At 39.8% G+C, this 18,890-nt stretch overlaps 1 protein-coding gene across 3 annotated transcripts in view; it reads right to left on the reverse strand.

The window, feature by feature from the left end:
* TM2D3 (TM2 domain containing 3) overlaps window positions 1–18,890 on the reverse strand; it is a 76,734-nt gene that overhangs the window by 51,294 nt on the left and 6,550 nt on the right. For 2 of the 3 annotated variants that reach the window (XM_007112130.3, XM_007112129.3), the window contains 3 exons: window positions 17,668–17,842; window positions 16,122–16,197; window positions 13,889–14,211 (listed from right to left, as the gene is read on the reverse strand). In XM_007112130.3, coding sequence (XP_007112192.1) covers window positions 14,046–14,211; window positions 16,122–16,197; window positions 17,668–17,842 — 417 coding nt within the window. In that variant the 3' untranslated portion in view covers window positions 13,889–14,045. Of the gene's footprint in view, window positions 1–13,888; window positions 14,212–16,121; window positions 16,198–17,667; window positions 17,843–18,890 lie in introns of those variants that run through there. The other variant, XM_028495491.2, reaches the window with a different exon arrangement.

The raw sequence follows: 18,890 nt of genomic DNA on the forward strand, positions 1-18,890 counted from the left end.
TCTCAATAAAACTAGAGGAAAAAAACTGTTTTAAAGAAAACAGAAAGAAAAGCTTGAAGGCAGCCAGAGGAAAGAGGGAACATTACACACAGAGGAGCAAAGGTAAGAGTTACAGGACACTTCTGATCAGAAACTGTGCAGGGCAAAGACAACAGAGTGGCTGAAAGGAAAACCCGTCAACTCAGAGTTCTACACTCAGTGCAAACATCTGTCAAAAATTACAGGAAAACAAAGACATTTTCAAACAAACAACAGCTTATAGAATTCACTGACAGCAGACTTGCATTACAAGAAATGTTAACAGGGCTTCCCTGGTGGCGCAGTGGTTGAGAATCCGCCTGTCGATGCAGGGTACACGGGTTCGTACCCCGATCCGGGAAGATCCCACATGCCGCGGAGCAGCTAGGCCCGTGAGCCATGGCCGTTGAGCCTGCGCGTCTGGAGCCTGTGCTCCGCAACTGGAGAGGCCACAACAGTGAGAGGCCCACGTACCACAAAAAAAAAAAAAAAAAAAAAAGTTAACAGAGTCCCTGGGGCAGAAGGAGTGTCTGATGGTCACCCCACGGAGGTGGGAGAGCTGAGATGTTGAGACTCATAAGGCCACGGGCACCAAGAAGATATGGGAAGATTTATTACCCGTGAGCTTTTCTAAGGAGAGGAGGACAGGGTCCAGCCAGCCAGGCCAAATGGCACGAGCAGTGCAGAGCCAGTGACGCTGGGGCGAGGAAAGGGCTCAGGCCCTGGGGCTGGGGCTCGCACACTGTGAACTTCCTGCTGGCACTTCTGGAGCAAGTAACCAGGTTTTCTCATCATTATCTTACTGGCTTTTCCCCAGATGTGGAGCCAAAAGGGAAGAAAGAGGAGTGGGGCTTGAAAGCTGGAGATAGCCCAACATCAAAAATGGAGACTTACTCTTTATTACATGGATATGATGACAGAGAGAAAATCAATCAACAAAGAAATGAGGGCCACCAGAAATGGTAAAAATGGAGGTTAACTACAGAAGACTTTTCTTACTTTAAGTCACAATGAAAGATAATCCACAGCTTCTGTGAATTCCAGACAAAATACACATTTCACCCTATTCCTCATACTGTTTGCAAATAAAACTCTCCACAGATACATAGAGAAGCTGGCAGAAGACTCTGAGGAGCGCAGAAGAGAAGGTGGGCGGCAGGGACCTTGACTTGAAGACCAAGCAGGCAGGGCGTTCCTCCTATAGATTCTCGCCCGAAAGTTGGAGGGGTCCACAACCTAGAAATGCCAGCAAGCACAGACCAACAAGCTCAAAGGAAAGTCTCTTCTCTCTGGCCCAAAGCCTTGATAAAGGGCAGCCCTGCAGGATGGAACCCACTCTACTCCAGAAGAAAGCTCAAAAAAGCTACTCCATCCCCCACCCCTACCCAACACTGTAGCCACAGGGATGGCAGGCAGAGCCCTGTGACCATCCCTGCCCTACGCTGATCAGGAGGCCCCCCTGCCCAGTGGGGCAGGGCCGTGGAGACTGAGGGGGAGCCCTGTGACCACCCCTGCTTTCCATTAGCACAGTGGGACTGTGGGCAAACTCTGGGGTGAACCCTGTCGACCATTCTGTCCCACACTAATATGAGCAGAGGCGCAGCTCCCACTCCATACCCCCCGCACTGCACACACTGCTGTGGGGTCCCCATTACCAATTCTGTTCTGCACTAAGCAAATGCCAGCACACAAGTAGTCTCCTCCCCACCAAGTAGCACATCAGCTGCAGAGACTGTGACAGCCCCATGTGCACTAAGCAAACAGGAACAAGGAGGCAGCACCTGCTCCCCCCCCCATCAGAGGGGGGTGAGGATTACAGAGAGAACAGAGCAGGAGACAGGGATACTTAAATCTGTGAAGTCCTGGGCAGACCCCCAAGCAGCCCATGCATGACCAACCAGAATGAATACATCAGAAGACTGGAGAACTGAACTCAAGCTCAAATGCTGCTCTCGTTTCAGGTTGGCCTCTGGGCAGCACATGGCTGGGCAGGACAGCACTGCAAATCACACTGGCGTCTGAAGCATGGCCCACAGAAGTGTGCCGGGACATGCACTTGGAACCTAAACAGGCTGAGTGCCTGCTAAAAGCAGATTGAAATGCAAACCAGAATCTCATAAACTCACACTCAATTTGTCCTGGCACATTCCACAATTACTCATCATACTGAGACCCAGAAAATCTCAACTCAAATGGGAAAAAACAATCAGCAGACGTCAACATCAAGATGATACAGATGTTATAATTACCTGATGAAAATTTTATAGAAGCTCTTGTAAAAATGTTCCCAAACAGATACTAACACTGAGAAAAGAGAACAAACAGAAACTCTAGGCAAAGAAAAAGACTTAAGAAGAACCAATAAAAACTTGAGAAATGAAAAATAAGTGAAATTTAAAAACTCAATGAATGGGCTGAACAGCAGGTGGATATGACATCAGAAAGAATCAATGAACCTGAAGACAGAAAAATTGAAATTATCTGATTTGAACAGAGAGAGAACAGATTTTGAAAATGAACAGAATCTCAGAAACATGTGGGACAATAACAAAATAATCTAACATTCATGTCATCAGAGACCCAGCGGGAGAGAATGAGTGTAATGCTGAAAAAATATTTAAAGAAATAATGACTGAAATCTTACCAAATTTGAAGCAGCACACCCTAAACAGGATAAACCCAAAGAAATCCATGCCTGGATACATCATAATTAAATTTCTGAAAACTAAAGACAAAGGAAAAATCTTGAAAGCCACCAGAAAAAAATGATGTTACCTGATGTGAACAGTAAAACTATTCCTATGACAGCATGTTTCTCATTAAAAATCATGAATGCCAGAAGGAAGCATTTTTCAAGTGTGAGAGAAAAAAGCTGTCACCCAGAATTCTATATTCAGCAAAACTGTGTTTCAGGGATGCAGGTGAAATTCTCAGATGAAGGAAACCTAAGAAATTTGTTGTCAGCAGACCTGCTCTACTGAAAAAAAAAAAATGCTAAAGGAAGTTCTTCAGACAGAAAGGAAATGACAACGGAAGGAAACCTGGAACATGAGGAATGAGAAAGAGCAGAAAGGGCGTGTCAGTTTTCTGTGGCTGTAAATGTGGATAGTTTAAAACAACACACGTGAATCAGGAGTCTGGGTGGCTTAGCTGGATTCTCTGTTTCAGGCTCTCACCAGGCTGCAATTAAGTGCCAGTGGGGCTTTGCTCCTTTCTGGATCTTGGGGCCTTCTTCCAAACTCACATGGTTGTTGGAAGAATTCAATTCCTTGCAGTTATAGGACTGAGGCCCTCAGCTCCTACAGGCTGCCCAATGCTCCCTGCCACATGGCCCTCTACAGGTAGTTCGTATCACAGAAGCTTGTCCTACAAGGGGTCCTGGGATTAGGTTATATCCACCTGCAACAAGGCAATGAGCCAACACTCCACTGTCAGGGAGGAGTCAAAAAAGCCCCACAGGAAGCTTTGCATGCACTCTGAGCTGGTCCTGCACACTACACCCAGAAAGAAAAAGGATTTAAACAGGAAAAAGATCAAACAGGTCTCACAACACAATACCAGAAAAGCCCAGGGTACAAATTTACTTGCCACACCAAGAACTGGGGCAATCACAACATGAATGAGAAAGATAATCAAAAGGCACCAACACTGAGATTACTTGGAGGTTGGAATTAACCTGACAAGGATTTAAAGCAGCCGTGATAAAAATGCTTCAATGAGCAATTATGTACACTCTTAAATAAAGAATAGGAAGATTCCAACAAATAAATAGAAGATATAAAAAAAGAATGAAAGGGAAATTATATAACTAAAAAAATATGATAATTGAAATTAAAAACTCTCTGGACAGGCTCAACAGTAAATTGGAGATGGCAGAGGAAAGCATCAGTGAACACAAAGACCAATCAATAGACATTTCCCATCTGAACAACAGAGAGAAAACAGGCTTAAAAAAAAAAAGAAGAAGAACAGTGCCTCAGGAACCTGTGGGACAATAACCAAAAAACCTAACATTTGTATCACTGGAGTCTCAGAGAAAGAGGAGAAAGAGTATGAATCTGAAAAAAATATTTGAGGAAAAATGGCTGAAAATAATTTTTTTAAATTCAACTAATCCAAAAGTAGGCAGGAAAATATGAAAAAGACGACAAGGAACAGATGGAACAAATGCAAACAACTAACAAACTGGTAGACTTAAATACAATTCTATCACTAGTGATATTAAATGTAAATGGTCTAAAATCCCCAATTAAAAGGCAGAGATTGTCAGATTAGATGAAAAATCAAAACCCAACATATGCATCTAGAAGGAATTCAATTAAAGACATGGATATGTTATAAAAGTAAAAGAATAGAAGAAGATATACTAAGCAAACACTAATAATAAATAGTATAACATTAGTATAATAGTGGTTATATTCATATCAGAAAAGTAGACTTCAGAACAAAGAATATTACCAGGGATAAAGAGGAACATTACATGATAATAAAGGGGTCAATTCAACAAGAAAACACCACACATTCCTCAAAAATTAAACACAGAACTACCATATGATCCAACAATCCCACTTCTGGGCATATATCCAAAATAATTCAAAGAGGGATTCAAACAGATGTCTGTTTACTAGTGTTCACAGCAGCATTATTCACAATAGCCAAAAGGCATAAACAGCCCAAATTTCCATCAGCAGATGAATGGACAAGTAATGGAATATTATACAGCCTTAAAAAGGAATGAATTTTGACACATGCTACAACATGGATGAACTTTGAAGACATAATGGTAAGTCACAAAAGGACAAATACTGTATGCTCCCTATTACATGAGGATAGAATGGTGTTTGGCAGGGAAGGGGGGGAATAAGGAGTTGTTCAATGGGCACAGAATTTCATTTTGGGAAGATGCAAAAGTTCTGGATTGTGGTGAGAGTCGCACAACAATGTAAATGTACTTAATGCCGCTGAACTGTACATTTAAAATGGTTAAAATGGTAAATTTTGTGTTATGCATATTCTATGACACCTATAAAGTTATCACAATCCTAAATGCAAATGTGTAACAGCAAAGTATTAGAATACATAAGCAACAATTGAGAGAACTGAAATGAGAAATACAAACCCATCATTACAGTTGGAGACTACAACACTCTTCTGTCACTAATTGACAGAACAAGTGGATAGAATATCTGTAAATATATAAAAATGCTGAAAAATACTACCAACCAACTTGATCTAACTGACATTTATAAAACACATTACCTGGAACAGTATACACTTTTTTCAAGTACACATGATATTCAGCATGACAGACCATATTTTGAGCCATAAAGCAAAAACCAACAAGTTTTTTAAAATTAAAATACAAATTTTATTCTCTGACCACAATGAAATTCAACTAGAAACTAATTACAAAAATATATCTTGAAAATTCCCAAATATTTGGAAGCTAAACAGTACATTTAAAAATAATCCTTGGGTCAAAGAGGAAGTTGAAAGAAGAATTATAAAATATTTTTAATTGTACACCATGGAATTCATGAGATGTACACAAGTTTAGAGGGAAATTTATAGCATTAAATACTTGTATTAGAAAAAGACAAGTGTCTCAAATCAATGACCCAAGCTTCCACCTTAAGAACCTGGGGGGAGAAAAGGTGGTAGGGAGGAGTATGGCTTGTATTCTGAGCATTTTTTTATATTTAGAGGTTAAAAATCACAGCCTGGCTATCACTGGGGCCATTTTTCCCTTTCTGAGAATGACCTCACACTTGGTGCCCCATGTGTTTTGCTGTGAAATGAGTTCTTTGAGCAGAAGCAATCTTGTGTGAAGCAGTAAACAAGGCTAGGGAGACAAATCCACATCCAGAGTATGTGTCTATTCCATGAGGATGAATCAATATCCCTTCCATGACAGAAGAGGTCCAATGGAATCAATAGCCTTGTGCTTACACATTTATACACAAGAATGGAAGCTCTGGGACAGGAAGAACTTGCTCCCTGCTCTATCTCCAGTGCCCAGAATGGTGCATGTCATATACTAGCACCACAGCATCTATTTGCTGAACAAAGGAATACACTTATGTGCTCTATAGCACAAAAAATTTGCAGGGGCTTTTCTTCTATTTCCTGGGTCGTATTTTCTTCAAGATGGGCTCTTCCTCTTTTTTTGAAGCATATGTTCCTTCCTCTATTTCTTCTGTGTTCTCCTGTTCCCCCTGCAATAGTATACACAGTTGCTGTGCCAATTGCTGAGCTTTATTGAGATAATTTACATACCATAAAGTTCACCAGCCTAAAATATACCTGACATTTTCACTTAGCATCGTTTTTGAGGTTTATCCATGTTTTAGCATGTATCAGAACTTCATTCCTTTTTATGACCAAATACTGTTATATTGTATTGATAGACCACATTTTGTTAACACATCAGTTGATGGATATTTGGCTTGTTTCCACTTTTGACTATTATGGATATTGCTGCTATGAACAAATTTTTGTGTGTACATATATTTTCATTTTTCTTGGGCATATATCTAGAATTGCTGAGTCAAAACAGTAACTCTATGTTTAAAAATGTTTAAGAACTGCCAGACTGTTTTCCAAAGTGGCTGCATCATTTTCCATTCCCACCAGCAGTGTATGAGGGTTCCAAGTTTTCCATATCCTAATTCTTGTTATTGTCTCTCTTTCCTGTTACAGTCATTCTGGTGGGTGTGAAGCACTGTCATTTCTTTTTATTGTGTTCTCTTAGGTGGGCAACTTCATGATATCGGGTGAGCCAATTACCCTATTTATTTTTTCTCTCTGAGCAGTTTGAAAGCTGTTATTTTGCATCCTACTGAATGTTTGGGAGCATGATAGCCAGAGGCGATGCAGGGAAGAGCTCAACTATTTTTGCTAGAGTATCTGTTCTCTGGCCTCTTCACTAAGGTTTTCAAACTGTCCCCAGCAATGTTTCCTGTCCCCTGGGTAGGTGATGTCATGATCCCTGGGGGCCATCCTGGGCTCTGGATCCGTTCTCTGGCTCAGTGTGAAACCCCCACTTCCATCGGAGAGTCAGTCCTCTCATCAGTTTCTCAACAGCCCTTTTCACACACCCCCACCCCCTGAAGTAACTGGAAAAGATAAGGATATCCCTCTTTTCCCAACTAGTCACTCTTGTGAGTCAGAGTTCCTGGATTTTGCTGACTCACCAAGACCATTTGCAGGAGTAGGCTGGCACACCTGAGCAATAATTTTTTTTTCTTCTCTTGTCATTTTTGGATGTTTTTTATTTGGTTGCCTTTTTCCTTGTTTGCTGCTGGGCTTATTCATTTGTTTGCTTGTTCTCTGTGGCAAGGAGGCTCCAGTTTAACTACTGTGTTCATGTCACTGAGTGTTTGAAAAGGGAGATGTTGTGACCCAGCTGCTCTCTCCACTCTACCCAGAAACTCTTAGCAATTCGTTTAGGTCTTTAGCTTACTCCAGGAGATTCCCCATTATTCATTCATCGAACAAATAGTCACTGTGCACCTACTGTGGGCTCTCAGTTGGGGTACAGCAGAGAACCAGAGTCCTGCTCTCCTGGAGCCTCTTAGTAAATTACACCCAAGTGTCTCAATCAAGGCTTCATTTCACATAAAAGCATGTTTATAGAAGATAATTTCAATACTTTAAATCCAAGAATTTATACCAAGTTGCAAACCCTCTAACATCCTTGTGACGCTTCACACTCTATGGCCTGGACAGAGGGGAAGCTTGAGAGCATGAGTGAAGGAATACGCCTGCATTTTTAAGCTCTCCTGATGTATTTGAAAAGGAGAGCTTGTTTTCCACTCCTTGCTTACGGGATGAATTAGAATCACTTGCAAATTCCTTACTTGATGATGTGCCAAAAATAAATTCAATTCTGGCACAAAGTATTTAAAAAGTATAGGGAAACAAAGTTGTGGCACAGAGAAGACAATTTTACATTTTTTAATCCTGAAGCATAAAAGCTTTTAAAAATCTCTTTTTATAAGCACCATAAACCAGTTGCTCCCCAGCAATTTGCAGGAATCAGATTCACCTGGTGCTATGGCCAATATTTAGTTAGAGCCAATTTCTGTATATTACCACCCTGCAGCCACCTCAACTGCCAGGGCCCAGAATCCCACTCAGGTGCTTCAGTACCTGCAAGACACCCATGGCATTAACTCACTCAGCAAATATGAGGGCCACTGTGTGCACAACACTGTGCTGGGGATGACAGGCGAGAAATAAATAACAAAGCATCTGCCCACCATGAGTTACTGGGGCAAGTGGAAGAAGAATGCTGACAAAGCAAGGCAGCCATTCGTAAGACAAAGTAATGACACACAGCATGCTGCAGTGATAAATTCTCAATTTCCAGAGAGCCGTCAACAGAGGTTGGTGACTAATACGGTTCCCAGCCTGTGACAAGCTTCCCCATCTCACAGCCTCTGATCTGAGCTCCCAGCACACGGAACAGAGCCTAAAGGTCAGACCCAAACAAGACAGTTTGCTGTCAACAGAAGCTCATGGAATTGGCTAGAGATTACATCCACCCTCTCTGGTGCCCTTTGAACACGCAGTTCTGTTACACTTCCTTTCAGGGACGCATGTATGAGTTCCTCACTCATAAATTTGGGAATCTCTTCATCTTCCTGCTGGCTCTCTGAGGCCATCAGCTCCATCAAATCCTTGATAGGAAGAATCCCCGATTTGCTTACATCCTTTAGGTTCCAAAGACTATCCCCACATAAAAACTTTCTTAGGATTTAGGAACAAGTTCATCCATCTCCTCTTGTGGATTCAGAATCATTTCAGCTTTCGCCTTTCAAATGCTGGAGCTTCGTTGTTTAACTCAGGCCACAAAGCATACAGATGGTCAATGGTCAAAATACATACCTCTCCCACGAACACCAGGAACAGCCAGCAATTCCCATCACTCTCCCGCTCCTCCCTGTGTGGGAGCACAGCAGTGGAGATCCTCTTCTACGTGGAGCGGAGTACTGAGGGGATTCTGGGGAAATCTTTATTATAATTAGCAAAGGGGCTGCTTCCTGGCAGGAACAGGTCCTCTTCTAAAGAAATACCAGCTCAGCCAAGAGTCTCAGGTACCCATGTCAGGTAAGAAAGTGTGCTGTCTTTAGAAAAGAAAGTCCCGTGCAAACTGGGCTGCCCACCTGGAAGTGCAACCCTGTTCTGTGCCCAGGCTCAGGTTCCCAGGGAAAAAACAAGTCAAGACTGGCTGTTTCTGGGTATATGATGGGAAAGCAACGGTAATGGGGATGCCCCACCTAGTGGCCAGAGCTGGAACTGCTACTCAACCTGACCAACACACATCTGTACAGACAAGATTCTTGATTCCTAAAGGCCAAGTTATTGCACCAAATAATTCAGTTCCCTTTTCAGGTAAACTGTAATTTATTCTGGTGAATAAACATGTTTTTGTCACCTGAGATTTATGGAGATATTCTCAAAAAATATTTTATAGCTAAAGATCTGATAGTCTGGTTAAGTCTGCTGGCTACTGACATAGATGTTTAAAAAGTAACACTCAGATACCCAATTTAAAGGGAAAAATGCTAAAAATTTGTAAATGTTTCTAGGGAAATTGTTATTAAAACTCAAAAAGACCTAAAAATCCAAAACAATTAAAAATATGAAAATAACATACATATCAATAATAACCTTAAATGTAAAGGGACTAAATGTTCCAACCAAAAGAAATAGACTGAATGGATACAGAAACTTAAATGTAAATGGATTAAATGCTCCAACTAAAAGACACAGACTGGCTGAATGGGTACAAAAACAAGACCTGTATATATGCTGTCTACAAGAGACCCACTTCAGACCTAGAGACACATACAGACTGAAAGTGAGGGGATGGAAAAAGGTATTCCATGCAAATGGAAATCAAAAGAAAGCTGGAGTAGCAATTCTCATATCAGACAAAATAGACTTTAAAATAAAGACTGTTACAAGAGACAAGGAAGGACACTACATAATGATCAAGGGATCAATCCAAAAAGAAGATATAACAATTGTAAGTATATATACAACCAACACAGGAGCACCTCAATAAAGAAAATGCTAACAGCCATGAAGGGAGAAACTGACAGTAACATGATAATAATGGGGGACTTTAACACCCCACTTTCATCAATGGACAGATCATCCAGACAGAAAATCAATAAGAAAACACAGGCCTTAAATGACACATTAGACCAGATGGACTTAACTGATATTTATAGAGCACTCCACCAAAAACCAAGAGAATACATTCTTTTCAACTGCACATGGAACATTCTCCAGGATAGATCACATACTGAGTCACAAAGCAAGCCTCGGTAAATTCAAGAAAATTGAGTATCAACCGTCTTTTCCAACCACAACGCTATGAGGCTAGAACTCAACCACGAGAAAAAACTTGCAAAAAACACAAACACGTGGAGGCTAAACAATATGCTACTAAACAACCAGTGGATCACTGAAGAAATCAAAGAGGAAATCAAAAAATACCTAGAGACACACAAAAACGAAACCACAACAACCCAAAACCTATGAGACACAGCAAAAGCAGTTCTAACAGGGAAGTTTATAGTGTTACAAGCTTACCTCAGGAAACAAGAAAAATCTCAAGTAAACAACCTAAACTTACACCTAAAGCAACTAGAGAAAGAAAAACAAAACCCAAACTTAGTAAAAGAAATCATAAAGATCAGAGCAGAAATAAATGAAATACAGATTTAAAAAAATAGAAAAGATCAACACAACTAAAAGCTGCTTTTTTGAAAAGAGAAACAAAATTGATGAACCTTTAGCTAGACTCATCAAGAAAAAAGGGAGAGGGCCCACATTAATAAAATCAAAAACAAAAAAGGAGAAGAGTTACAACTGACACCACAGAAATACAAAGGATCATGAGAGACTACTACAAACAACTATATGTCAATAAAATGGACAATCTAGAAGAAATGAACAAATTCTTAGAAAGGTACAACCTCCCAAGACTGAACCAGGAAGAAATAGAAAATATGAACAGCCCAATCACGAGTACTGAAATTGAATCTGTGATTTTAAAACTCCCAACAAACAAAAGTCCAGGACTAGATGGCTTCACAGGTGAATTCTACCAAACATTTAGAGAAGAGTTAACACCTATCCTTCTGAAACTATTCCAAACAATTGCAGAGGAAGGAACACGGCAAAACACATTATATGAGGCCAACATCACCCTGATACCAAAACGAAATATACCACACACACACGAAAAATTATAGGCCGGTATCACTGATGAACATAGACGCAAAAATCCTCAACAAAATACTAGCAAAAAGAATTCAACAACATATTAAAAAGCATGATACAACATGATCAAGTGGGATTCATCCCTCAGATGCAAGGATTTTTCAATACCCACAAATCAGTCAACGTGATACACCCTATTAACTGAAAAATAAAAAACATATGATCATCTCAATAGATGCAAAAAAGCTTTTGACAAAATTCAACATCCATTTATGATAATAACTCTCTAGAAAGTGGGCATAGAGGGAACATACCTCAACATAATAAAGGCCATATATGACACACAGCTAACATCATTCTCAATGGTGAAAAACTGAAAGCATTCCCTCTAAGATCAGGAACAAGACAAGGATGTCCACTCTCACTACTTTTATTCAACATAGTTTTGGAAGCTCTCACCCCAGTAATCAGAGGAGAAGAAGAAATAAAAGAAATACAAATCAGAAAAGAAGGAAAACTGTCACTGTTTGCAGATGACATTATCTATATACAGAAAATTCTAAAGATGCTACCAGAAAACTACTAGAGTTCATCAATAAGTCTGGTAAAGATGCAGGATACAAAATTAATACATAGAAATCTGTTGCATTTCCATACACTAACAATGAAATATCAGAAAGAGAAATTCGGGAAACAATCCCACTTATCATCATCACATCAAAAAGAATAAAATACCTAGGAATAAACCTACCTAAGGAGGCAAAAGACCCATACTCTGAAAAGTGAAAGATGCTGATGAAAGAAATGGAAGACCACACAAACAGATGAAAAGATATACCATGTTCTTGGATTGAAGAATCAATACTGTCAAAATGACTATACTACCCAAGGCAATCTATACATTCAATGAAATCCCTATCAAATTACCAATGGCATTTTTCACAGAACTAGAACAAGTAGCCAAAACAATCTTAAGAAAGAAGAATGGAGCTGGAGGAATCACACTCCCTGACCTGCTACAAAGCTACAGTCATTAAAACAGTATGCATGCTACTGAACACAAAAACAGACACATAGATCAATGGAACAGGATAGAGAGCCCAGAAATAAACCCCTGAATTTATGGTCAGTTAATCTACAACAAAGGAGGCAAAAATATACAATGGAAAAAAAAAGACAGTCTCTTCAATAAGTGGTCCTGGAAAAGTGGTCCTGGGAAAACTAGACAGCTACATGTAAAAGAATGAAATCAGAACATTCTCCAACACCATATACAAAAAATAAACTCAAAGACCTAAATGTAATAAGATCAGATACTATAAAACCCCTAGAGGAAAACATAGGCAGAACACTCTTTGACATAAATTGTAGCAATATTTTTTTGGAATTACTCCTAAAGTAATGGAAGCAAAAGCAAAAATAAACAAAAGGGACCTAATTAAACTTAAAAGCTTTTGCACAGCAAAGGAAACCATAAACAAAACCAAAAGGCAACCTTTTGGTTGCCACATGGATGGACCTAGAGATTATCATTCTAAGTGAAGTAAGTCAGACAGAGAAAGACAAACATCATACAATATCACTTATATGTGGACTCTAAAAAAATCATACAAACGAACTTATTTACAAGACAGAAATAGACTCACAGACATAGAAAACAAACTTATGGTTACCAAAGCAGAAAGGTGGGGAGAGAGAAATTGGGAATTTGGTATTAACATATACACACTACTATATATAAAATAGATAACCAACAAGGACCTACTGTATAACACAGAGAACTATATTCAATATCTTATAACCTACAATGGAAAAGAATCTGAAAAAATACACATACATATATGTGTATATATATACACATATAAACATAACTGAATCAGTCTGAAACACTGTAAATCAACTATACTTGAATAAAAAAAAGTTAATTAAAAAATTTTTTGGATTAATAAATGTTTTTCTTTCCAAGAAAGGGTCTACAACAGATCTTACAAAGACTCAAAACCATTTATCACACCAACACATTTTTTAACACTTCCACTGTGCATTCATGAGCCAGCCAATTATGAATATATCTATTAGAATGGAGTAATGTCCTGAAAAATAAACACTTTACTTCTTAATAATAAAAGCTGCTAGGATTATTCAAGATTATGTTTTAATATAAAAAACATAACAGGAAGAAGTCTGCAAAATTTTTAAAGTAACTTGTAGTTTTATTAATTTTCCAGTACTCTTGCAACATTTTATATTACTAACAAAATTCCAATCACAGGAACCAGACACAAAATTTCTGCAGTTTACTTCAAACAGTCATATATGAAGACGAGACTACATAGACATTACACTGCAAAACTCAGAGATGACTGAAATTTAGGTAGATAATTTTATTTAGCTAAAGAATAAAAACACTTCCCACTTTCTGCAATTATAGCTGAAAAGCTTTTTACGGCAGATGACAGTCAGGCTGGAGATACATGTGGCACAGTTTGAGGTAAGCAATATAAAACTCAAGTCTAAGAATTGAACAGATTTTCAGTCGCTGCACAGGTTGTTCTTCTAGTTTAAGTAAGTTTAAATTTTTTCACAGAAAAAAAAATAGACTTCAGGCAAATAAAAACAAATTCCAGATAAACATAGTTCAGTGTTTTTTATTTTACCTTCATCAAGGCAGGCAAAGTACAGATACTGTACATTAAAAACATACACATACACCATTCACGGCACATGGACTCCTACAGGGAAGAGGCGGTTTTCTAAGCACTGCTCCTCTCTGAAGCGCGCAACTGCAGCTAAATGTACAAAGAGCCATCCGCTGGTCCCACGTAGCCGACTCCAATGAGCAGGACGTCGAGCAGCGTCCATATTCCCAGGCCCCCGAAGCTGAAGAGCTTGCCGAGGCCTTCTCGCCACTGGCCCAGGTAGAAGCGGTCTGCTCCAAACCCACCAAGGGTGATGCTGCAACAGCAAACAGGCCTGGAGTCCATCAACGGCCCCCCAACTGCGCCTGCATTACTGTGCCTCAGTAACCGCTAACTCACATGTGGGAAAGGGCCTCAAATCACCAGATCCCTTAATCAGGACACAGTGACCATCTCACAAATGTACAACACTGAACAATCATAGGCAACAAGACCGTTTAATTGTCAAAAGTAAACACAATTTTTAGCTGTAATGAAATCTAATGGTTCTCTTTTCAAGAAAATCAAGCTTGTTGCTTTTTTAACTTTGAATGGCACATCCAGGAGAGCAAAGTGGGGCTAGTCCTACAGACAGTGCAGGAACATGGTGGTCGAAGTGGCATCGCCAGGCAGCCAACACCACAAGGCTGACCAGACCAAGTCATGAGCATTGTCAGTCACCCATCTTTAAAAATTTCATGTTCAGAATAAATGACTTTTAAGGTTCCTTCAAATTCTAAGATCTAAGATCAATATTCAGACAACTTCTCATTGTATTTCTTTTAAAGTTTTTATTATGAAAAATTCCAAACATTAAAGTAAAAAGAAGACAACAGCACCCATGACCCAGCTCCAATAGTTCTCAACATGTGTCCATCCCTGGTTCATCTACACCCTTCCAATCCCCCACCCCGAGTACCAAGAAGCAAACACCGGGCGTTACGACATTCACCGTGAATATTCTCAAAGAAACCATGTTGAGCCCAGAGAAGAAAACTATTCTTATTTTTAAAAAATCAGCTATTAAATGTGCCACGGTAATTTAAGATGTCAACAATGTGGGGGAAGCTGGGTGAAGGGTGTACAGGAACTCTCTAGCTTTGCAACTTTTCTGTAAATCTAAAATTATTCCAAAATAAAAAGTTTGTTGAAAAGCAGAAAGTCACCTGTTAGTTTGAATGTGAACCACTGCTGACAAAGATGCTGGGTGTCACCAAATCTGTCATTGCATCTAATTTTCCATCGTGGACCCGTCTTTCACTTTCCAGCTGTGCCTTCCTGCCAGCAGGATCCTCCTCTTCCCCAGCCCAAACCCTGATGCAGTGGTTCCCGACAAGGGGCCACTTGGCCACCCCTGGAGGCATTTTTGATTCTCACAGCTTCACTGGGGGTTGGGGAGACTGCTAACACCCAGTAAATGGAGTCCAGAGATGCTGCTGAACATCCTGCTCTGCACAGGACGCCCCACAGCAGAGAATTCGTGGCCCAAACGTCAACAATGACAAGGCTGAGAAGCCTTGCCCGCGTCTCACCACAGGCCACAGGCCACCTCAGACTCTTACCCTAAACCTCCAACAGCGGATGCCCACCTTATCAGGGAATCATTTAACCAGCACCCCACCTGCCCTTCCCTCTGGTGGGAAGAACTGGTACAATTTTCTTTTCAAACTGTTGAAAAGTTTAACTAATACAAGCAAACTTTTATGTAAAAGTTGTAAGCCTATAATTGTTTGAATGGTGGAATTATAGGTGATTTTCAACGTTTCTCTTTGTCATTTTCATTTTTTTCCAGTTTTCAGTACTGAGCATGTATTATTTTTTGTAATAAAGAAGAAAATTACTGAAAATTAAAGATATACATCATAAACCTACCGACTTTAATTAGTATATGCCATTTTACTAATTCACGGTACACTCTGGATGGGAAGCACTGACTGGTTCTAATGATCTATAGTAATGACTACAGTCACCTCTAGAATGTGCAGGCATCTTGGGAGGAAAACCAGCAACGGGCCATTAAATTCCACGAGAGTACTGGTCTGACCACCTAAATAACCCCCTAGAGTGCTGTCCCTATGGTCTACCTAACACACGGCGGGATCTGAGTGGATGGAGGAGGAGCTTGGAAGAGCCCACCAACCCCAACGAAATCCAAATGGCATCCGACTTACTAGAAACAGAGCTTACCTCAGAGCCAGAGCAGTAGACCACTTATAACCGCCAGTCCAGTTGCAGTACAGCATTTTTGGAAAAGTACGGTTACCTTAAAAAAGGGAAAACACTCCACATAAAAACACGGGTATAAAAATACTCTCACACAGAGACTAAATTATAACTAGGGGCCTTGTGATTTACAATCTAAACAGTCAACTTCCTTTACAAAAGTAAATGTTCACTACAATGAATGGTAAAAAGAAAGCCCTGACTGTCTATGAGCACAGACTCGACATTTAAATCAGTTTTGTAAGAATCACAGCTTGAAGAAGGTAAAACACCCCACCTGCTGTGAAAACGTGGGTAACGTGGGGCTGAGACAGACAAACCAGGCACCGGGAAGGGAGCGGGCCCACAGACCGCCCGGGAGTCCTGGGACACTGGGCTGTCCCAGCCGGAGAAAGTGAGACTGAATCCACCTTACACCATACACCAAACCAACCCCTGGGGACTAGAGACCTAAACGTGAAAGGCCACATTTACAACTTTTAAAAGAACGTACAGGAAATTATGAATCTGGAGTAGGGAAAGATTTCTTACAACAAAAAAGGGCTAACTCTGAAAGACTAAAAACTTAAACTAACTAAAAATTTAAAGTTCTGTTCAAAAGATACCAAAAGAAAGGGGCGGGGGGGGGGTAGTTAAAATCTGGGAGAGGATGTTAGGGACACCAAAAGGTTACTACCCCAAATATAAAAGAATTCCTAGAAGTCTGTAAGAAAAAAAAAAAAAAAAGTAGGGATAACAAGTACAGGAGAGGATGTGGATCATCACGAACAGTTGTGTACCATTGGTGGGAATGTAAACGGATACAACCGTCCTGGAAAATAAGACACACAAGAGAGTACATGCCAGACAAACTCCCACACATGTGCAACCAGGAGACATGGACAAAAGCTTTAACAGCAGCGCAATTTGTAAGGAAAAAAACTGTAAATAACCCAAATACAGTGGAGAAAGGATAAACTATGATACAATCTTACAAGTTATTATACAGAAGTAAAAAAAATAGTAATAAGACAAATGGAAGAATCTTAGAGCCATGATGTTGAAAGATGGTCTCAGAAGACCATAAACAGTCTACATTATACACACAATTCTAAAACATGCACTACTGAATAATTTACCACACTATATTCTAGTACATTCATGTGATAGAACTACAAAAAATTTAAAGAAAAGGAAGTGAGATGATAAGAAAATCCAAAAGGGTGTTTACCTCAGAAGAAGAGGCAGGGTAACTGGGTGCAGGAAACACACTCTGGTAGTTTCAATGGCATCACGCTGCTTTAGTTGTTAATTTGGGTGAAACTCAATTATACACTATGCTTTATATCTTATACATTTTTTGTTTTATCAAATATTACATTTTAAAATAGAGCTGGCATAACTAAGAATAGTGCTAATAAATATTTCTGATGAAACAATTAAAATTTAATTCTCAAGTTTCTGGTTACAGTTCCATAAATAAGCCTAGAAAAAAATATCCTGCTCACAGATTTCCTTAACGCCGACCTACCCAGGCAGTGGATGTGGTCCCGCACGGTGCAGTTGGCCATGTAGCGCTGCCGCGGGCAGGACACCGCCATGCAGCTGGTGGAGCTGGAGCACTCGTAGTCGGTTTCTGGAAGCTGCCAGCAGAATCTGCAAGTCATGTTGAGGACAAAGCTCTTTTGGGATCTGAAGTCTTGATCCTACGTACCAAAGGACACAGAACTATTCAATCATAATACAGCAGTTTGTTAACAGGTCAATAAAACTACACAGTCATATGGCACCAAGTGTCTAAACTACTTTATGACCTAGGAGGAAGTAGCAGAAAAACAGGTATCAAACCAATATGTACACAATACAAATGTATATGCTATGAGCCTATGATCATAAATATACAACCAAAAATATATACCTAACAAAAAATACCTAGATAAATGCACATCAAAGTAACAAAGGTTATTTCAGAATAATAAGATTATTTCATCACTGTTACTTTGGCTAAATTTTTAATAATGCACATGTGTACTTTTGTAACACAGAAAAAAGGAAAATGTACTTTATAAAGCCTTGGAGTCACAGAGAGTTCAAAGGGCAGATGAGTCCCTCTGCTCAAGGTCACGGAGCTGCAAGCCCGTGCAGAATGCAGGAGCCCTGTTCCTGGAGGAACAGCCTGGCCACCGGGTCTCAACTCTTCCCTAGGAGCCGCCCTGCGAGTGGCCCAGAGCCCCAGGGCTGTCACTGCTGTCACACACCCATGAGCACCCAGCAGCACCGACCCATAGGCAGCCCCAGAAAACCACTCCCAACTTAGAAAGAACTGCATAGAGAGGCTGATGAGCAAGTGTTCACTGTGGGCCCTGAACTTCGAGACCAGAGATTTTTTTCATTTCAATTTTAAATGTCCTTATTTTGTTTTCTGCCTAAGAGCAGTCCATGTTCTTATATGTTGAACATTTGGAAATTACAGAAAAAACCTGTAACCTCTCCAGAGACAAGCACTTTTAACCTTCTTTAATTTTTCCTTCCTATAGTACAGATTTACATACGTGGAATTATACTGAAAACATTTTGTATCCACTTGACATTATATTGTAATAAATATTTTTCAAAATCATATTTAAATGGTAACACAATCACCTCTGGAAGTATTTTATATATATATATATATATATATATATATATATATATATATATATATATATATATATTTTTTTTTTTTTTTTTTTTTTTTTTTTTTTTTTACGGGCC

The sequence above is a fragment of the Physeter macrocephalus genome, chromosome 11 (genome assembly GCF_002837175.3).
Source record: "Physeter macrocephalus isolate SW-GA chromosome 11, ASM283717v5, whole genome shotgun sequence".
NCBI classification, from domain to species: Eukaryota; Metazoa; Chordata; class Mammalia; order Artiodactyla; family Physeteridae; genus Physeter; species Physeter macrocephalus.